The sequence below is a fragment of the Callorhinchus milii genome, unplaced genomic scaffold (genome assembly GCF_018977255.1).
Source record: "Callorhinchus milii isolate IMCB2004 unplaced genomic scaffold, IMCB_Cmil_1.0 Scaffold21, whole genome shotgun sequence".
NCBI classification, from domain to species: domain Eukaryota; kingdom Metazoa; phylum Chordata; class Chondrichthyes; order Chimaeriformes; family Callorhinchidae; genus Callorhinchus; species Callorhinchus milii.
In genome coordinates this window covers 1,087,193-1,108,413 of record NW_024704762.1, presented here as the reverse complement: position 1 = coordinate 1,108,413, position 21,221 = coordinate 1,087,193, and the positions used below count along the sequence as shown (strand labels likewise).

Below are 21,221 nucleotides of genomic sequence, written 5' to 3'. Positions count from 1 at the left end.
ATTCCCAACGAGCACATATTCCTTTGAGGAATAAGAATGCCATGGGAAAGGTGGTGCAGCCGTGGCTAACTAGAGCAGTTAGGGAAAATATCAAATCAAAAGAAAAAGCCTATAAAACAGCGAAGATGAGTAGTAAACCCGAGGATTGGGAGAACTTTAGGGAACAACAGAGGAGGACCAAAAAATTGATCAAGAGGGAGAAAATAGATTACGAGGGCAAACTAGCAAAGAACATAAAAACAGACTCCAAGAGTTTTTACAAATATATAAAGAGGAAAAGGCTAGTGAGGGTGAATGTGGGTCCATTACAGGCAGAGACCGGAGGAATTATAATAGGGGACAAAGACATGGCAGAGTCATTAAACAAGTATTTTTCTACAGTCTTCACCGTAGAAGACACTGGAAACATACCAAAAATAGAGGACCAAGAAGACAATGTTAGCGAGCAACTTAGGGAGATTAACATTAGTAAAGAGATGGTTCTAGGTAAATTGTCGGGTCTTAAAACCGATAAATCCCCTGGACCGGATGGCCTGCATCCGAGAGTTTTAAAGGAGGTGGCTACTGAGATAGTGGATGGCATGTCTATAATCTTCCAAAAGTCTGTGGATACTGGAAAAGTTCCCATTGATTGGAAGATTGCAAACGTAACCCCACTATTTAAGAAGGGTGGGAGAGAAAATAGGGAAAACTATAGACCAGTTAGTTTGATGTCAGTTGTAGAGTCCTTAATAAAAGACGTAGTTATGGGATACCTGGAAGACCATAAAAAGATTAGGCAGAGTCAACATGGCTTTACAAAAGGGAAGTCATGCTTGACTAACCTTTTAGAATATTTTGAGGATGTATCCAGCAGGTTGGATAAGGGGGAACCAGTAGATGTGGTATATTTGGATTTTAGGAAGGCATTTGACAAGGTGACATGGGATTAATGTGAAAATATTAACATGGATAGAAGAGTGGCTATCGGGTAGAAAGCAGAAAGTAGTGATAAACGGATCATTCTCGAATTGGCAGGAGATGTAACTAGTGGAGTGCCACAAGGATCAGTGCTTCGGCCTCAGCTATTTACCATTTACATCAATGATCTGGACGAGGACATTGAATGTAATGTGTCTAAATTCGCGGATGATACTAAACTCGGCAGCAGAGTGAGCTCTCAGGATGATGCAAAAAGATTGCAACGGGATATGGATAGGCGTGGGGAGTGGGCAAGTAGGTGGCAGATGGAATTCAATGTTAGCAACTGTGAAATTGTTCACCTTGGTAGCAAGAATAAAAGAACAGATTATTTTCTGGAAGGGGAGAAGTTAGATAGAGTTAGTATTCAAAGGGATTTGGGTGTCCTTGTACACCAGTCCCAAAAAGTTAGTTTGCAGGTGCAGCAGCAACTAAGAAGGCGAACGGCAGTTAGCGTTCATTGCAAAAGGTTTAGAATATAAGAGTAGGGAAGTCTTGCTGCAACTGTATAGGGCTTTGGTGAGACCGCACCTCGAGTATTGTGTGCAGTTTTGGTCTCCTTATTTAAAAAAGGACATACTTGCCCTCGAGGGGGTGCAGCGTAGATTCACTCGGTTAGTTCCTGGGATGAGGGGACTGACCTATGAGGATAGGCTGAATAAACTGGGGCTGTATTCTCTAGAGTACAGAAGAATTAGGGGGGATCTTATTGAAACTTATAAGATTCTTAAAGGGCTTAAAGTAGACACAGAGGGTCTGTTTCCCCGTTAGGAGAATCTATAACAAGGGGTCACAGTCTTAAAATTAAGGGTCAGCCTCTTGGAACAGAGTTGAGGAAACATTTCTTCACTCAGAGGGTAGTGAACTTATGGAATTCACTACCCCAGAAGGCTGTAGATGCTCAGTCCTTGAACATTTTCAAGGCTGAGACTGATAGATTCTTCAAAAATAGAGGGATTAGGGGATATGGGGATAGGGCAGGTAATCAGAGTTAGGTGAGAAGATTAGCCATGATCTTATTGAATGGCGGAGCAGGCACGAAGGGCCGAATGGCCTACTCCTGCTCCTAATTCTTATGTTCTTATGATTTTGAAGACCTCTATTAGGTCCTCACAACCGTCTCTGCTCCAATGAGAATAATCCTAGTGTGGATGGAGCCTGACATGGGAGAGAACATGGGCTGCAAAGTTCTAGATGATCTGTAGCCTACGGAAGGAGGAGTTGGGGAGGCTGACAAGCAGGGAGTTTGCGTGGTCAAGCCTGGATTGTATGAATGCGTGTATGAGGGTCTCGGGGGGCCGCAGTGTGAGGCAGTGGTGGAGCCGGGCAATATTACCGAGGTGGGGGAAGGCAAAGTGAGTCATGGCACAGATGTGGGATGGAAATGATAGTTGAGGGTCAAACAAGACACCAAGGTTCTGGACCGGCTCAATGAGGTGAAGTGAAACAGAAGAAAGATAAACAGCCTATCTTTTAAAATAGACAATGAAAGAGACTGTAAAATGAAAGAGACCCCAAAAGACCTTGGGGTCTGGTTTGACCCTCAACTATCCTTTCTATTCCACATCTGCGCCATAACCCGCTCTGCCTTCCCCCATCTCTGCAACATCTCCCGGCTCCACCACTGTCTCCCCCTGTAGGGCGCCAAAACCCTCATACATGACTTCATTACATTGAGGCTTGACTATGCAAACTCATTGCTTGTCGGCCTCCCCAACTCCTCCCTCCACAGGCTGCAGATCATCCAGAACTCTGCAGCCCGTGTCCTCTCCCACACCAGGCTCCACAACCCTATCACCCCCATCCTCGCCCAACTCCAATGGCTTCCCATCACATAGAGGATACAGTTCAAGATCCTGGTCCTCACCTTCGAAGCCCTCCAAGGTCTTGCTCTCTCCTACCTCTGTGACCTCCTAACCCGCTACCATCCTGTTCACTCACTCCACTCAGTGGGCTCTGGCCTGCTTCACATCCCCTGCCTCACTCGCCCCACTCTTGGTGGGCGGGCCTTCTGCCACTCTGCCCCCACTCTCTGGAACTCCATCCCGCAGTTCGTCCGCCTCTCCCCCTCCCTTGCCACCTTTAAGCCCCATCTCAAGGCCCTCCTCTTCGACCGTGCTTTCGATCTCCCTGCTTCGCCCCCGTCCGCCACCCTCCCCGATCCCAACCCCAAGCTTGAGACTGTTACTCTGTCCAGTGCCTTGGGACATCCTCCTGACGTGAAAGGCGCTATACATGTAATTTTGTTGTTGTTGAGATGGCAAGCAGGGTTGGAATAATTGAATAATTATGCAAGATTCGTCCCTCCAGCGTTAGAGTATCCTCCTTAGGGGAAGTAAGCAGTTCTCCTTGGAGCTGAACATGCTCCAAGGTAACATGCTTGCCAATGGAATATTGGAATTAAGCCAACCCTCTGTGGCATAAGCATTCTGGGATGCTAACTCGCGTGAAGGGGCTATATAAATTCAAATTATTGTTGTTGTAGTGCAGTTCTTGAGCCAGACGGGTCCGCAGTATTCTCAGCCAAAGCTGATGACAGCCCAGCCAGCCTGGTTCATCGACAGGACCTGGAAGGACAAACCAGTCAACACACTCAGCCCCTATTAACCCTGCAAGCCAAAGTCCTAACGGCTAGGAGGATAGTATAAACTATGAAAAAATATGCCACACCGCCACGTAAAAACAACACTTCCCACCAGGTGCCACCAGAGGATGTTTTACCGGGCAAGGGGTTGAGGGCCGGATGTGGCCCGCGGGCCGCCAGCAGCACAAGCTACAAAATATGGAACGCTTCACGAATTTGCGTGTCATCCTTGCGCAGGGGCCATGCTAATCTTCTCTGTATCGTTCCAATTTTAGTATATGTGCTGCCGAAGCGAGCACAGCCTGACAGGGCGGCCCACAGCTATTTATACCCTCCACACGGCCCACACTGCACGGTCACCGTGCATGCCGTCTCCTGTCGGTGTCACGGTGGGAGTCCGTGTTCGCCGCCCAACGCCGTGTTTGTGAACCCTCCGGTTCATTCTTCTCCGGTTCTTCATTTTTGATGTTTTTATATGAAAATTCATGTGTTTAACGCGAATGGGATTGTGGGGCCCTCTATGCAGATGAGCCGCTGTGACGCACTGGGAGAGGGTTCAAGCCTCATGTTGGATTTTGGGTGGCCAGGGCGCAGGCGCAGTGGGAGCAGGGCCAGGGCGCAGGCGCAGTGGGAGCAGGACCAGGGCGCAGGCGCAGTGGGAGCAGGGCCAGGGCGCAGGCGCAGTGGGAGCAGGGCCAGGGGCAGGCGGGAGGGTAAACATGGACGTGGCCTATGTGTGTGACTGGGAGAAGCGGCCGAAGAGTAATTACTGCCCCAGTGTGTCGCTGGTGTGCGCCTGGTCCTGCAGAAACCTGGTGGCCTTCACCACCGACCTGAGGAATGAGGAGGAGCGAGGTGAGCGGGTCACTGAGCCTCACTGCACAGTCAGCAGTCCTTCCAGCAGCATTGTCTACAAACTCAGTCACTACACTTGACAGCGGTCGCCTGCCACGCGCTGTCAGTCAGTTTGATGTTAATGACACTCTATGGGGTGTAAGAAGTATTCCTGTTGTTTTCCCGTTTCCCCCAAATTAATTGTTGCGTCGTGACGGCTTCTCCTGAACCTCTGCGCCTCGGAACCTGTGCTCTGCTCCGTCATCAGCCAATATCTCCTCAATTGGAATTAAACAACAACAACATTACATTTACACAACGCCTTTCCCGTCGGGAGGACGTCCCAAGGCGCAGAGGATGATCTGCAGCCTATGGAGGGAGGAGTTGGAGAGGCTGACAAGCAGGGTTTGAGAGCCTGGACGTTATGAATGGGTGTATGAAGGCTATAATAATGCTTGATTTGATGTGGTGCCTTATACCATTAAAACCAAACAAGCACTTCACAGCTGTCCTTCTGATGAGGCATTAAACCGGGGCCCCGTCTGTCTGTTCAGGTGGATGTTAAAGTTTCTCTATCCCGATGTCCTGGTCAACAATCCCCCAAATAAAATTGGTCACTCACTCCATGGCTGTTTGTGGGACACTGCTGTGTGTAACTGGCTGCTGCATTTCACCCACCAAATACACAGTCAGTACACTTTACAGAACATCCATGAAGCGCTTTGAGTGCAATGATGTGATAAGGCATTATATAAAATGCAAGGATTATTATTATTTTACTGTAGTTAAGCGTAGTGACTGTATTTGTAGGGAAAATAAAAGTTATAATGTTCAAAATTACTTTAAATTCATATTTGGAAATGTCTATCAAAATGCTTCACCTTGGTGATTTGGTCAGCCTGGTTGCACTCTTGCCTTTGAGTCAGAAGGTTGTGGTTTCAAGCCCTACATTGGGAATTTGAACTCATATAGTCTTAAAATGACATTTCAAATGCCCTGGGGGAGTGTCGCATTATTGAAGATATCATTCCTCGGATGAGACGTTAGACTGAGTTCCTGTCTGCATGATGAGTTTGATGCTAAAGATTTTATGGCACTGCTGCATTTGAAAAGAGAAGGGAGTTTCCTTTGGTGTTCTGGCAATTTTTATCAAATTTCAAGGATTATTATAATTGAAGTATTTAATATGAACTTTTTAACTTTTTTTATAAGAGTTCTATTGGAATCTTTAAGAATTTGTTCTGCGTTTCTGTTTTGTCGGGAAATTATTCTTGTAAATTTTTACTCAATCTCGTTGTGAAATTGGCCAGTGAATCTTTTTTCTCAAACTCTTTCTTCTTGCTACAGATCTCACTTACATGATTCACATCTTGGACACGGAGCACCCCTGGGATGTTTATTCCATAAACTCAGGTCACCACGAGGTTATTACCTGCCTGGAATGGGACCAGTCTGGTAAGAGCTGAAACCAAGTCATAACAAGCTGAGGACAGAGGGATGGATTAATTTGTGCTTGGGCATAAAGTGTACATTTGCAGGAGAACATCTGAATAAGAGGCAAAATTTCAGGATTCCTCTCCTGTCTCCCATCAGTTAACATTTATTTATTTCAACTTTCAGCAAGAGCGTCCCATATCATCATAATTCTGTGTCAAGCAATGCATCCTGACCTCAGTTCTAACTGACTTGGTTCTGATTTTAAGGCTCTGCCATTGTTATAATCCCTCAAGCAGAGGGAAGAGTCAATTCCCTTATTTTAAATACCTCAATCGTATCACCCCTCCTCCTCTCACAGTCTGCCCAGCCTCTCATCATAGTGTATTTAACATGTGGACATGCTAAACATACATGTCTACAGGTGGAAGTCAAAACATGCCCAATTTTACGATTTTCTTAAAAGTTCGCCCTTTTATCTTTTCAAATTTTTTCTGAGTGTATAAACTAGGCAGAAACAATTTGAAAGAATGAATATGAAAATTGTTTATATTTTATTTCTAACCCTGCTTTCTCACCAGGTTCTCGCCTGCTGTCGGCTGACGCTGATGGGCAGGTCAGGTGTTGGAGTATGACCGATCACCTGGTGAACAGCTGGGACTGTACAACAGGAAGTTCTGTGGATGGAGACCCGATCGTAGCCTTGTCCTGGCTACACAATGGCGTCAAATTGGCTTTACACGTTGAAAAGGTTGGTGTAAAATATCAGCTTGTTTATAACAATCTGCCCAATGTTATAATTGATATAGAATTCACAGTCTAGTGTCATTCTAGTGCAAAACTGGGGAAAGTGTTGCATTAGCTGTTTGTGGGGCTTTGCTGTGTCTGAATAGTTCAGTGTTGCCTATAAAACATCATTAATCCTACCCATACCCCACCCCTCCGTCACGTTTGAGTCCTGTTCAGCGCCTTGGGATGTCCTCCCGGCGTGAAAGACGCTCTATAAATGTAATTTTGTTGTTGTTGTTAATCATCTCTAATGGTGAGTCAATAGAATTGCATCTTGCAGCCAAGAGCTTGACCAGGTCTCAGTCGGGGCAGCATGGGGAAGCTCATTTGGCCCAACCTTCCCAGGGTTAGGATTGAGAAACCAGTCAGGATTCCTACTCCTGCATGTGTGACAGCCAGGTGGGGAGAGGTCAGCTCGGCTATGATGCCCTCTACAGTCGAGTGACCCGCTGGCACTCACTCACGAGGCTCCCATGTGAATAATTGTCACTTTGGCAGGGGTCGGGGGGGCAACCAGAGTCTGTGAACCCTACCCCAGCACAAGGAAGCCAGTGCGGAGGCAGAGAGGTAAAAGGCAACAACAATAATTTGTATTTATATCGCGCCCCTCACGCAGGGGAGCGTCAGGGTAAATGCCTAGAAAATTAGAAAAATTATTTGCCTTGTGAAGCACTGCCATGTTATGACATAAGATGCTATAAAAAGGTTTTCTGTCTCTTTCTGCTGCAGAAAGAACGTCTTTGTACGTATCATAGAATCATAGAATTATACAGCACAGAAGGAGGCCATTCGGCCCATCATGTCTGTGCCGGCTCTTTGAAAAGAGCTTCCGAAATCAATCCCACTCCCCCACTCTTGCTGCAGCTCTGCAAACTTGTCCTCCCCAAATAATTATCTACTTCTTTCTTAAAAGTTGTTATTGAATCGGCTTCCACCAGCCTTTCAGGCAATTCATTCCAGATCCCAACAACTCGCTGTGTGAAAACATTTCTCCTCCCCTCCGCTCTGTTTCCTTTAATAACTATTTTAAATCAGTGTCCTCGGGTTACCGACCCACCCGTCAGTGAGAATAGTTTCTCCTTGTTCACCTATCGAATCCCCTCATAATTTTGAAAACTTCCATTAAGTCTCCTCTTAACCTTCTCTGCTCCAAGGAGAATAACCCTCACTTCTCTCGCCTCTCCTGATCACTGAAGTCTTCTTCAGGGGTGACTTCTCCTCCACCCCCCGCACTGTCTCGTGCGGTGTCCCTCAGGGCTCTGTCCTCGGTCCCCTCCTCTTCACCCTCTATACGCTCCCCCTGTGGTGACATCATCCGCAGACATGGAGTTAACTTCCACATGTATGCGGATGACATCCAACTCTACCTTTCCTCCTCTACTCTCAACTCCACGACCACCGATGTCCTGACAGCCTGCCTGTCCGACATCGAGTCCTGGACGAGAGACAACTTTCTTCAGCTCAACGTGCGAAAAACCGAGGCCCTCCTGATTGGCTCACGTCAGCGCCTCCGCACCTCAGGCACCGACACCATCAGCATCCAAGGCTGCACTCTCCACCTCTCAAAGCCAGTTAGGAACCTCGGCGTTTTGTTCGACCCTGAGCTGTCCTTTCTCCCTCACATCCGCACCACAACTGGCACCGCCTTCCATCACCTCCGGAACATCGCCAGACTACGGCATTACCTCACCCCTCACGCGGCTGAAACCCTGGTTCACGCTTTTGTCACCTCAAGGCTGGACTATGGGAACTCTCCCCTCGCCGGCCTTCCCGCCACCTCCCTCCACACTGCAGGTCATTCAGAACTCTGCAGCTCGTGTACTATCCCGCACCAGGCTTCGGGACCACATCACTCCCACCCTCGCTCGCCTCCACTGGCTCCCCATCCCCCAGAGGATTGATTTCAAGATCCTCATCCTCACCTACAAGGCCATTCACGGCCTCACTCCCTCCTACCTCTCCAATCTACTATCCCCCTACCTACCTGCCCGTACCCTCCGTTCCTCCGGCTCCGGTCTGCTCCACGTCCCCCGCCCCAATCGCCCTACCATCGGTGGTCGGGCCTTCAGCCTCTCAGCCCCTAGGCTCTGGAACTCTATCCCCCAGTGCCTTCGCCACCTCCTCCCTTTCCTCCTTCAAGGCCGGTCTCAAAACCTTTCTCTTTGACCGAGCCTTCAGCTCCCCTCTCGACTCTCTTCCCCCTCCTCGCTCCCTCCCTTCCCTCCCCTCACCCTGACCCATTTCCCCCCTCCTCGCTCCCTCCCTTCCCTCCCCTCACCCTGACCATTTTCCCCCCTGCTCGGGTCATGACCCAACTGTGCAGCGCCTTGGGACGTCCTCCTGACGTGAAAGGCGCTTTATAAATGGAATCTTGTTGTTGTTGTTGTTGAAGTCCCTCATTCCTGGTACCATCCTGGTAAATCTTTGCACTCTCTCCAATGCCTTGATATCCTTCCTAAAGCATGGGGCCCAGAACTGAACACAGTCTCTAGCTGAGGCCTCACCAGTGTCTTATATAAAGGTTTATCATAACTTCCTGACTTTTGTATTCTGTGCCCCTATTTATGAAGCCTAGTATCCCTTATGCTTTTTAACAGCTTTATCTATCGTAACCGCTGCTCCTTGTTCTGAGAACGTCCCTGTTCAGTGTGTCACACACTGCAGGCATCTCTGTTGGATATTAGATGTAGGGATCTCTTGTATAATTTCAACAGAAGCTGTTTGAAATAGATGTGAACAGTAAAACTTGTCTCTTTTCCTAACTCTGTCAGGCTGGAGCCTCTAACTTTGGTGAGAAGTTTTCGCGGGTGAAGTTCTCTCCGTCTCTGACGCTGTTTGGGGGGAAGCCGATGGAGGGCTGGATCGCGGTGACCGTCAGTGGGCTAGTCACCGTCTCGTTGCTTAAACCCAACCGGCAGCTTCTCACGGCCATCGAGAGCCTCTCCCGCCTGCGCAGTCGCGTCTCTGTCGCCGACATTGCCTTCACCGGTGGCGGCAACATTGTGGTGAGCACATCTGATGGCAGCAGCGCCTCGCCCGTGCAGTTCTACAAGGTGTGTGTGAGTGTGGTCAACGAGAAGTGCAAGATCGACACCGAGCTGCTCCCCTCGCTCTTCATGCGTTGCACGACAGACACGGCTCGGAAGGAGAAGTACCCAGCAGTCACACACCTCAAGTTCCTGACCCGAGAAACCTCTGAACAGGTAAACACGTCTTCTCCTCACAACACTGACTGAGCTGCTGCTCGGATTCAGGTCTCTTCCTGCCCATCCAGGTCTCTTGAGGGCATTACACCCTGCCTGGAATCTGGTCTCTATTCACTGGCACCGTCCCTCATCCATTACCTCATCCCAAAGGCCTTTCTAGTCCAGCCTTGTCTTGGCATCGTCTGAACTTCATGCACACACACCTACTTTCCAGCTCTGGTGACTTGATGGTGATCAGAAAGGGAATCCTGGATGATTTTTCATGTTCCTAGCTGGGTGTTATTCAAGCCAATTACCAGCCCCCCACACACACCCCCTACTCCTGGTCTGGTTCAGATCAGTAACTCAGTAAATCCCATCTGGTACCCATGGTGTCCTACAGTGGCTTGTGCCAGTGTGAGGGCAAAGACTTGTTGCCTGTAGCTCATATCTGTGGTTCATGTGTACAGTTTGGTTCTAAAGGCTTGGCCTGGCTGCATCATAGGATAAACAGGAGCTGTGGTTTTCTCCTCGCAGGTCCTGCTCTGTGCGTCCAGTCTGACTGGCAGCATTGTCGAATGTTGGTCGTTGCGTAAAGAGGGTTTGCCAGTCAATAACATCTTCCAGCCGATTTCCCCTGTGGGTAAGTGCTGAGGTCCTCTCTGTAAACCGCTCCCAGCTAAAGTCACAGCGTTCATTAATCTGTGATTGTCCGTAGCCAGGGAGGGAGAGGCTGCAGTCAATCATTTACATGTTCATCGTTTCACTCTTGTTAATTCAAGGTTTCAGGCAGCAATAATCTGAATTTATAAAGCATTTGCTGAACTACTAAAATAATAATCCTTGCATTTGATATCACGTCCCAAAGCGCTTCACAGAGTATACTGTAAAGTGAATTGACTATATTTTGTGGTACATCTTGGTATAAACTAAGAAATGTAAACTAACGTGGGGCTGGAGAAGGAATGCTTTGTGTTATAGCCAGGCTGGAACAATGGCACTCTGCTGTACTCGAGGTGATGTTTGTACCTTTGCTGCCGTATATTTATAATCACTGTCCATAGGTATCTGATGCCTCAAATTTAACCTCGTCTTGGACTGTTTGTCTTAAAATTTATGATTAATAATCCTTGAATGTAATAGAATGCTTTGTTACGTCATTGAAAATCAACTTTGAAATTCAGACTGAATTTAAGTTTTTTTTACGATTCTGCACGATTTAAAATTTTAAGAGGAAAACAGTCTTCAGGCTAAGACTGGGTGGAATTTCTGACCTCTGGTCTGTGATCTATGTAGGATTTTGTTGCCATGTCACTTTCTTTTTTGTTCAGGGGATAAGCAGCCGAGTATCCTGAAGTGGAGGATTCTGTCTGCAACCAACGACTTGGACCGTGTGACAGCCGTGGGGTTACCTAAGCTTCCCATCTCTCTGACTAGCACTGACCTGAAAGTGGCCACAGACACCAAGTTTTTCCCCGGTTTAGGTCAGTGCTGTGCTCTCGGGTATTAATAACACTATCCCGGTAAAGGGGATTGTTAAACTCTTACAAGGGAGGACGTTGCTCTCTGCCTAAGTGTGTTGAAAATATAAACCGCTTAGTGTGGGCAGGAGACCTCTCTCTCTATGCTGGACATTACAGGCCGGGGATATGTGAGTCTGTACAGCTCAGGTTTTACCAGCTGATGTGTCGGGGGGGAGTGGGGACTTGCAGTGTCTCTGATTAGAGTACGACTTTCCCCCCAGGCCTTGCTCTTGCTTTTCACGACGGCAGCATCCACATTGTGCACAGACTGTCCCTACAGACTATGGGGGTTTTCTACAACACCTCGTCCCAGAGAGCCTCGGATGAACAGAGCATTAAGCGACAGCGCACCACTGCCTCCTCTGTTCACTTTAAGGCACTGCAGCTCTCCTGGACCTCACTGGCACTCGTGGGAATCGACAACCACGGGAAGGTAAGAACTGATGGGAGAGGGAATCCTCTGCAGATATTTCAGCGGCAGAGTATATGTGGCGGTGATCTCTGACAGACGCTGAGCAAGGAGGAGATTCAGCCCCTCCGGCTCACTCCTCCCCCCAGAGCGATCTTCTCTCATCCCGCTCTTTCCCCAAAACCTTTTATGTAGTGCAGATGAGCTGCTGTTTCCGGAAGGTGTCCGGTCCACGGCCACGTGGTCAGTGTGTGGCGCAGCCAATGGGAGCCGTTCCTGCACTTAAAGGGGAAGGGATTGGTTTGGGATGTGTTATCTGTTCAGAGTAGTTTCAATGAAAGGGAAAGCTCAGCCCTGACTGTAAAACCATAATAATAGTAATAATAAACATGTGGAGTAAGGAAACTTGCCCAGGGTTTCGCCCTCTGCCTGGAATTGAACTCAGGTCTCTCACTTGCAAAGCGAGTGCTCTAACCATTGAGCTGCAGGACTCCACGTGGGGTATAATTTGTGGGTTAAATGCAATAGCCATTTGCGCACAGCAATATCCGACACAGTCGTCAAGTGAGCGACCAGTTTTATTTGGAGGATTGTTGGTCAGGAAACCAGGAGAAACTTTATTCTTTTTTCAAATAATGCCATGGGATCTTCAACGTCCACCTGGACGGCAGACAGGACCTCGGTCTTATCTGAATGACGGGGAGTTCCCGTTATTTCGTCCCTTTAATTTTTAAAGAACTTTTAAATAACTTTCCATTTGTCCCTGAGACTAAAACCATCTCTTAGTTTGGATTCCTAATTGTTCATACTTGGTTGAATCTCGTTCCTATGTTTAATCTCAAACTCTGCCGCCCACATACGCACCCAGACTAAACTCCGTACCCTCATCACACCAGTACTAGCCAGGCTCGACTGGCTCCTCACAATTGTCTTCAAATTCCTTCATGCTCTGGCACCTCCCTACCTCTCTGACCCGCTTACTCCCCAACCCACTAACTGCTGCCTCCGCTCGACTGGCTCCAGCCTTCTGCTTGTCCCTTGTGCCCTCCGTTCTACTATTGGTGGCCGCGCTTTCAGTGACTACACCTTGAATCTCTGGAATTCTCTCCCTCAATCCCTCCGTCTTGCCCCATCTTCAGGCCTGAAGATCTACCTCTTCAACGGTGCTTACGGTCATGTTCCCCCCTCCCCCCCCCCCCACCCCGGCTCAGCATCGTGCTCCACCGCTGCTTTGCGTGAAGGGCAATGCATATATGTTGGATATAAATGTTGCTGTTATTGTCTTGGGATGCTGATGCCTGTCACTTCTCCCATGTGGTGAAATGTACAAGTGGTTCCATTTCACATTCTTTCTGTTAAATTCTCTTGTGAGCTGCTCCACTCCTCTTTGCAAGATGTGTTTATAAACCACTATGGCCTCCTGATGGTTTGAAGTCGGATTCATCTGGTTCTTGTTCCTCACCAGCTCAGTATGCTGCGCATCTCCCCGTCCATGGGCCACACGCTGGACATCAACACCTCCCTGCGACACCTGCTCTTCCTGCTGGAGTACTGCATGGTGACCGGCTACGATTGGTGGGACATCCTGCTGCATGTGCAGCCCAACATGGTGCAGAATCTGATGGAGAAGCTGCACGAGGAATACACGCGGCAGAACCAGGCGCTGCAGCAGGTGAGGTACTGCTCCTGCCCTACAGAGGGCAGCACTACCAAGCCTGACCTCTCCCCATCCGGGTACCACAGTGTACACTGCCAGGAGAGGGCGCCGGAGAGGGACCAGTAACAGGAAGCCTGACTGACTGTTATCCCCCTCTCTAACCCTGGGAAGGCTGGAGCAAACTCAGCACGGATTCAAACCAGCGAGCTCCATCCACCACACTCAGAGCTGCCCCTAAATCTCTATTGCTAATGCTATAAGTGATAAAGGATTCTGCTCAGCTCTGTTTTGCTGTTTTGCTGTCACAGGCAGAATATTAATACAACAACTTCAACAACAACTTGCATTTATGTAGCTCCCCTCACACAGGTACTAGTGCGCTTACTATATAATCTTTATAATTTTATATAGTATATATATAAATAAATATGCTATATATAATCGCATTCAGTGAGATGAGGAATGGCGTGAGCTGCAGTAACTCACCCTGAAATGTCTTTCCTCCCATCACCCAGGTGCTATCCACTCGCATTGTGGCCATGAAAGCCTCTCTCTGTAAGCTCTCGCCCAACACCCTGGCCCGGGCCTGTGACTTCCACGCGAAGCTGCTGCTTATCGCAATCAGCTCCACCCTGAAATCCCTCCTCCGTCCACACTTGCTCAACACACCAGACAAAAGCCCCGGAGAGAGACTGAGCGAGATCTGTGCCAAAAACACAGACACAGGTAAGTGTCTCTGTCCAGGAGCCAGCAGTGCAGGAGACTGTGTTGCCTCACCATCATTTCCTTTACTTAGCTATTTACTACTGCCTCTTTTGAACTGAGCAGTTCCTTGCTGAGCTCCAGTACTCCGCAGCTAACTCTTACGTTGCACCTCTTGCTCTGTGCAGGATGCGATTGACATCTTCCTATGCTGGCTATGAGAGCAATTCTGTGCAACTAGGCAGAGGAGACCAGCAAACACTGACAGCAAGTGCTTATCAGGACTTATATTTGCTGTCATTGGTGGCTGTTGAGTACCCTCTCTTCCCAGTGGTGCCCTGATCCCAGTGCTATTGTGTAGTGACTGTGATGTGTGTATATAGATGGAGGACTGAGTGCAGTAAATTCAAGTGTTTTGATTTTTTTTCCCAGATATTGATAAAGTGATGATAAATTTAAAGACTGAAGAGTTTGTGCTGGACGCTTGGGTGTTACAGTCATTGCAGCAACTCATACAATGGGTCGGGGACTTTGTGCTGTACCTGCTCGCGAGCCTCCCCAACCAGGTCAGTCAGTGTCTCTGTGCAAGCCCTCATCCTCTCTTTCCCGCATCCCCCTAACCTGATCTGTCGCTGAGCTCCCTGCAATCAGAGTTGACTTCACAGTGGGCACATCTATTTGCCAAAGCTCCTCAGACATGGATAAGGATCCACTTTGATTGGAATGTAGAGAGGCAGAGAGACAAGCTGCTCAAACTCCACACCTCAACTGGTGGAACCATCGCTCAATGGAAAAGGATGTGTGCCCGAGCTGTGGACAGGAAGATAGTGGCAACGCTCTCATGCATTTCATGCTGAGCTATGCTGCTTACCAGCTTGGAGGCAGTTCCTGGTACCTGCTATCCTTTGAGTGAGGTCTTAAACCTGTACTTTTCAGGTATCTAATGCTTGACTAGTGACTATCCTCCTGTGGGGGATGTGAAAGGGGGCTCCTCAGGGCTGCAGTGGCTGCCTGGCAAAGGAATATGGTATTTAAGTCTACCCTCTGTGACAATCCCTAGTCCGGTTCCTGAGCCAGTTGGGTCTGCAGAACTCGTGATTTTGTGGCCAGTCTAGCTGGCCCAGCCCAGCCTAGCTTTGCACAGATTCTTCCCATTCAGCTCCTGTTCACACTGGAAGCCAAAGTCTTAAAGAGAAGGGTGGTCCTAGGGGGATAAGCAACCAGACTTCTGGCAGATATTGCTCTCAATGGCAAGCTAAGTGTTTTAGCTGATTAAACTCTGGGTCCACACGCCTTAGCTTTTGCCCAATGCTCCCTGGGCAGAGTGCATTCCATTCCTGATATTGGGACATAAATATGTGGAACTCTGTCTGGTTTGGAGACTTATAATCACGATGATGGATTTCTGCATGTGTCTATCCCTGTCAGTGTGTGTGTGTGTGTGCTCAAAGGAGATCTGTAACTACCTGCTGTTCCGGATTGGCCTCTTTCAGGGCTCTCCTGTCCGCCCAGGCTTCAGCTTCCTCAGAGATGGGACTTCGCTGGGAATGCTCAGAGAACTGATGGTGGTGATTCGGATATGGGGTCTCCTGAAGCCTGGTTGTCTGCCAATCTACACAGCTACCTCAGACACCCAGGATAGCATGTCCCTGCTCTTCCGATTATTAACTAAGCTCTGGCTGTGCTGTAAGTTTACGTTTGTTGAATGGTTCAGGTCTTATCTCACACACCGCCTCCAATTTGTCTCCGCCAATAGTTTATTTTCCAGTCCCTGCACAGTCTCGTGTGGTGTTCCTCAGGGCTCTGTCCTCGGTCCCCTCCTCTTCAACTTCTACATGCTCCCCCTTGGTGACTTCATCTGCAGACACAGGGTCAACACACACTTGTACATGAATGACACCCAACTCCATCTCTCTGCCTCTCCCCCTCGATTCCAGGACAACTGACATCCTGACAGACTGTCTGTCTGACATCAAGTCCTGGATGAGAAGCAACTTTCTACAGATGAATGTCAGTAAGACTGAGGCCCTCCTGATTGGCTCACGCCAGAACCTCAGGCACTGGCAGCATCAGCATCCACGGTTGCCCACTCCACCTCACCAAGCCAGTTAGGGATCTGGGTATCTTATTCGACCCTCAACTGTCCTTCCTCTCCAATATCTGTGCCATGACCCTCTCTGCCTTCCCCAACCTCTGCAACATTGCCCGACTCTGCCACTGCCTCACCCCTCAGGCCATTGAAACCCTCATGCACGCATTCGTAACCTCAAGGCCCGACTGCAGAAACTCCCTCCTTGTCAGTCTCCCCAACTCTTCCCTCTACAAGGTGCATCTGTCCACCTGAACAGACAGACGGGGCCTCGGTTTAAGGTCTTATCAGAAGGACAGGTTGATAGATTTCAACTGTTGATAAGGCACTACATCAAATCAAGCATTATTAAAGCTTTCAAACACGCATTCATAACGTCCAGGCTCGACTATGCAAACTCCCTTTTTGTCGGCCTCCCCAACTCTTCCCTCCTCAAGCTGCAGATCATCCAGAACTCTGCAGCTTGTGTCCTCTCCCGCACCAGGCTCCATGATCCCATTCCCCCCACCTTCACCCAGCTTCACTGGCTCCCCGTCCCTCAGAAGATAGAATTCAAAATTCTCATCCTCACTTTCAAGGCCCTCCTATATCTCTGACCTGCTGACCCCCTATCAATCTGTCCGCTCTGCTCGCTCAGCAGGCTCCGGCCTTGCTCCAGATTTCACGCCTGACCCACCCTACCATTGGAGGCTGGGTTTTCAGCCTCTCTTCCCCCATCCTCTGGAACTCCATCCCACAATCCCTTCGCCTCACTCCCTCTCTTGCCTCCTTCAAGACTCAAGACCCTCCTTTTCAACTGTGCCTTCAGCCGCCCTTCTTCCTCCTCTGCTCTCCTTCATTCCAACCCTGCCCCCCCACGCTTGGGTCCTGATTCCTGACTGTTCAGCACATTGGTAGTTCTAATGTGAACGGAGCTTTACAAATGTACCTTTGTTGTTGTTCAATCCTCTGTGTTTCTGATGGGGAGGTGGGGTGCTCTTGGCAAAGGCTAAGAGGTAAGGGCAGTTCTCTTTGTGATTTTCCCCTTAGATTTCCTCCTTTATCAGGTAAACTTTTGTGTTCTATATTAATCCCCAAATCAGTCAATCTTGATTAACTTGTGGGTATCCCTTTGATGCTCTGCTTGATTGATGTTCAGGGGCTGACTGTAGGCTCTGATCTGCAGGAAACGTTTGCGTTGCAGTCCTAAAACAGACAATGATCGCTGTGTTTCTGTGTTAATTACAGTCCAGCTATAATCATGACTAAAAATGAAACCTGATCTGGCTGCTCGAGAATGAACCAACAGTGCATTCATGCATTCGTTTATGAAACACTCCATATCTTCTCTGTAAAGGCATTTTAAATGTGCCTGAGCATAGTGCTGTGTGAGGGTCCTCTCGCTTCGAGTCCTGAATTAGAATCTGGTGAGATGTGTGTGGGAATGATTAGGATTGATGGCTTCACTGAAGGTGCAAATACTGATCTGGCTGCAACAATGGGATGGCCTCTTGTGAGGTAGATTTCTATGGTTTGATGGAAACTGCTCTATATGTCGTTTGGTTGTGAGGGCGATCAGTTTTCACAGATCAGACCTGACCTCAGGCTGGCACCCGGCTGTTATCCACCTCATTCTGTAGAACTCCAACAACCATTGACAGTAATTTGGAATTATGACATCAAATGAGTTTAGAGACTTGGAAATGGAGCTTAACCACCCCAGCATTGTTCTGCTTTGAATTTTTCAAAATTATTGCTTTGGTTGTGACATTTCGAACAATCCAGCATTTGACCACAGAAAAGTGTATTTTCACAACTGTGAAGCGCAATTTTAGGTCAGACTCCAGCCAGTGTTTCTTTACACAACATCAGGTTAACAACAGGTTACCTGAAAAGGTGGAAGAGGCTAACATACTGGATTTATTTAAGAAGCAGTGTGACACAGTAAGGGGAGATGATCGGAGAGCTTTCAGAGGGGGCATGAGTCAAATGGACTGAAGGGCTTTGCTTATTTGGGGCAAAGATGCTCCTGGTTGTGACAATTAACCGTGAGAATTGTGTCTTTTCAGGTCGGGATGAAAACCACATGAGTGAGCCAGACGATAACCTGATTGACGAGTGCTGCCTCCTCCCCAGCCAACTCCTGGTGCCCAGCCTGGACTGGCTGCCAATCAACGATGGCATCATTAGCAAGTTACAGACCAAACAGCCGATCAAGCTGCAGTTTGGAAAGTCAGTCAGTGTTGTCAGTCACTTTGCCACATCACAGCTGGACATCTTCGCAAGGTATCAACCCCGCCCTGCCTCCTGACCCCGCCCCCGACCTGCCATGCCTCACAATCCTGCCCTATGGACAGACCTCGCCTTGATGACCAGCCCCACCCTGTCTGTCTGTCCTGCAACAAGGCCCCACCCTACCCTGCCTCCCAACTCCGCCGACAGGCCCCAACCTTCCAACTGGCTCCGTCCACCCACCAGGCCCCGCCCTGGCTCCCCGCCCTGGGACTGGTCCCACCCTGACTGCCTGTCCTGCCCCCAGACCCCGCCCTGACAGTCCACAGAACAGACTGGCCCCGGGGACCTGTGAGACAAAACATCTCGAGGCGCTTCACAGTTCCTGTTGTGTATTTTGTAGGTGACGATGCACAGTAATTTGATAGAAACTGACAGTAGTTTTAAACCCTGTAATTTACTGTGTACAGAACGACTGATAGTATTGTCCAGAAATTCTCTGCTTCTAACTTGGAGTGTGGTACACCTCTCGACGTGAAAGGTGCGATATACAAATGTATTTTGTTGTTGTTTAGGTCCCCGGGATATCAGAAAATAGACAATTTGAGACGACTTAATTTAGGTGTGTGCCCAACAGAAGAGACCAAATCCTGCACCAGGTAAACAGCACACAACAATGAGAACATTGCACAAGCATGTGTGTTTTGAGTTCTGGTGGGAGTTCAATGGCTTAGATTGATGCCTTTGTAGAAAACACAAATTAAATTGTTGCAGAGGAGATGGCAGTGGGAGGGGGGGATTTAATTTACTGGGATTCTGCCCCCACCAATGTCAAAATCCAGTGATAGAAACATCGCAGATTTATTCACGTCTGATTTCTCTCTAGCTCTCTGAGCTGGCTCACGCACACTGTTGAACAAAGTGGAGGGACTTCATTCAGGTGTGTGGAGTTGGCCTAACTTGCTAACCTAAACGGATCAATTTCAAGATCCTCACACTCGTATACAAATAACTTTATGGCCTGGCATCTCCCTACCAACCCACTCCTCTACCTGGCTGCTTCACTCAGCTGGCTGCAGCCTCATCCCCTCCACTCCACCTGTGCTTTCAGCCACTATATTCCAAGACTCTGTAATTCTGTCTCAATCTCTCCACCTTGTCCCCTTCTTGTCCATCATCAGATCACACCTGAAGATTTTCTCTTTGGCTGTGCCTACAGTCACCTTCCCCTCTTACTGCTGCCGCGTTCGCCCACAAATATACAGTCAATTCACTTTACAGTTTTCTGTGAAGCACTTTGGGTCGTTGTCCCGACGTGAAAAGCACTATATCAAATGTAAGGATTATTATTATTATTACTGGCTCAGCGTCATGCTCAGCCACTGAGAGGTGCTCGAGATGCTACCCTGTCTGAAGGGTTTTATGTAAATGCAAGTTATGGTTATTTTGAGTCTGTTTCCTGTGTTGCCTCCACTTTATATTTGGTGGGTTTGAGCCCAGTAGAGGTACTGAGTTGCAAGCTGTCCTGAGGTTAGCAGTTTGTGCATCAGATGCTGATTATGGAAACCCTTCTCTCTGTTAATCTGTTAACCAGATGTGGGTGCAATACCATGCTGAAGTCCCCAAACAAGTCCACGGCTGTGAAGCAATGGGAGCAACGCTGGATCAAGAACTGTCTGTGTGGAGGGCTGTGGCGCAAGGTGCCCGTTTGTCTGCAGTAGACGGGACAAGCCATCGGGTGAAGATGATCTTTGGGAAACTATTGAGCTGCTGGACTGAAGTGACCATGTGACTATTTATTCCAATGACACATTTTTATATTTTTCTCTCTGAGTGATTTGTTCGGCAGCCATCGGGTCTCTGGCCAAGTCCGCTTTGTAGCGGCTGAAGAATTTAATAAATTATTCTGTGGTGCAGTGGTTACAGTGAATGCAGCTGTTGTTGGAAGTTTAACAGAAGCTGCTCAGGGTTTGGATGGTTTATTTTCTAAACACATGTTTCTTCTGGCCATCATTCCATTGTCCACAGAGCCACCTTCAGCTGAAAGAGGGCATTACTCTGCTCTGCAGGACAACGCAGATCTTTTTATGTCTCTCTGCATCACTAAATCTTTCTTAAGAGCCATTCTTGGGCAGATTGCCGCGCTGTGATGTCTCACACACGGGCTCCTGATGTCACTCAGTTGCTGTAACATTGCTGTACAACTGAGCTCCTGGTGTAGAGATGATAGGAGACTTGGTCACTCGGTCGGCTACAGACGGTAACATGTTGTGAGTGATTGTTGAGAGGGTGTGACCAGCGCCAGGGAGACTCTGTTACTCCGGATTCTGGGAGTGATGATGGTTTACCTCAATGAGGTATCAGTTCAATCTTACCACCTGGGTTTGATTGGAACGTTATTCCATTTCACAGAGGACTGAATAAAAATATTTTTCCTACATCTTTTGTCTCGTGTCTTATACTCTATTTACAATAAGGGTCTATACATATATTTAGCCCCGAAACTCACGCTGAAGAACAATTGCACAAAGTGCCCAGGTGGCCATTCTTTATGTGAAGGCTGGACAGTGAGTGAGACCTTCCGTGCGTACACCTCCCTTCCCCTCTTGGAGTCGAGCTATTAAGAGCTTTGTTACGTTTCTCCACATGAAGGGTGTTGTATAAACGCAAGTGGTTGTTGAACATATCTCAGCAGGAAACAATCCTAACTTAATCTCTCCCCGATCTCGCGCAGAAAGCCCAGAAGAAATGAAGTCAGTTGTCGTCCAACTGCTTGGCACACCATTGCTGAAATAGAAACTCTTCCCCTAACCCCTAACCCACTCCGCCTGAAAAGTGTGGTCA

At 48.3% G+C, this 21,221-nt stretch overlaps 1 protein-coding gene and 1 non-coding gene across 2 annotated transcripts; one reads left to right on the top strand and one right to left on the bottom strand.

Moving 5' to 3' along the window:
• Positions 1–3,736: 3,736 nt before the first annotated feature.
• On the bottom strand, positions 3,737–3,843 carry LOC121850566. Its single transcript, XR_006085660.1, has one exon. It is a non-coding gene; the product is annotated as a U6 spliceosomal RNA (small nuclear RNA).
• A 364-nt stretch (positions 3,844–4,207) lies between these two features.
• Positions 4,208–20,815, top strand: med16 (mediator complex subunit 16). The gene is made up of 14 exons (XM_007908294.2): positions 4,208–4,399; positions 5,726–5,833; positions 6,394–6,563; positions 9,373–9,804; positions 10,324–10,429; positions 11,118–11,270; positions 11,531–11,742; positions 13,184–13,390; positions 13,891–14,101; positions 14,510–14,643; positions 15,571–15,763; positions 18,215–18,431; positions 18,953–19,036; positions 19,972–20,815. Exons 1-14 carry the CDS (start codon positions 4,264–4,266, stop codon positions 20,096–20,098), a joined length of 2,490 nt encoding a protein of 829 aa, XP_007906485.1. The 5' UTR covers positions 4,208–4,263; the 3' UTR covers positions 20,099–20,815.
• The last annotated feature ends 406 nt before the right edge of the window (positions 20,816–21,221 follow it).

Coding starts and splice junctions, on each gene's coding strand:
- med16 (XM_007908294.2), top strand. CDS start 4,264: ATGGACGTGGCCTATGTGTGTGACTGGGAGAAGCGGCCGAAGAGTAAT. Junction 4,400..5,725: donor GAGGAATGAGGAGGAGCGAG/GTGAGCGGGTCA, acceptor TTCTTGCTACAG/ATCTCACTTACATGATTCAC. Junction 6,564..9,372: donor TGGCTTTACACGTTGAAAAG/GTTGGTGTAAAA, acceptor TAACTCTGTCAG/GCTGGAGCCTCTAACTTTGG.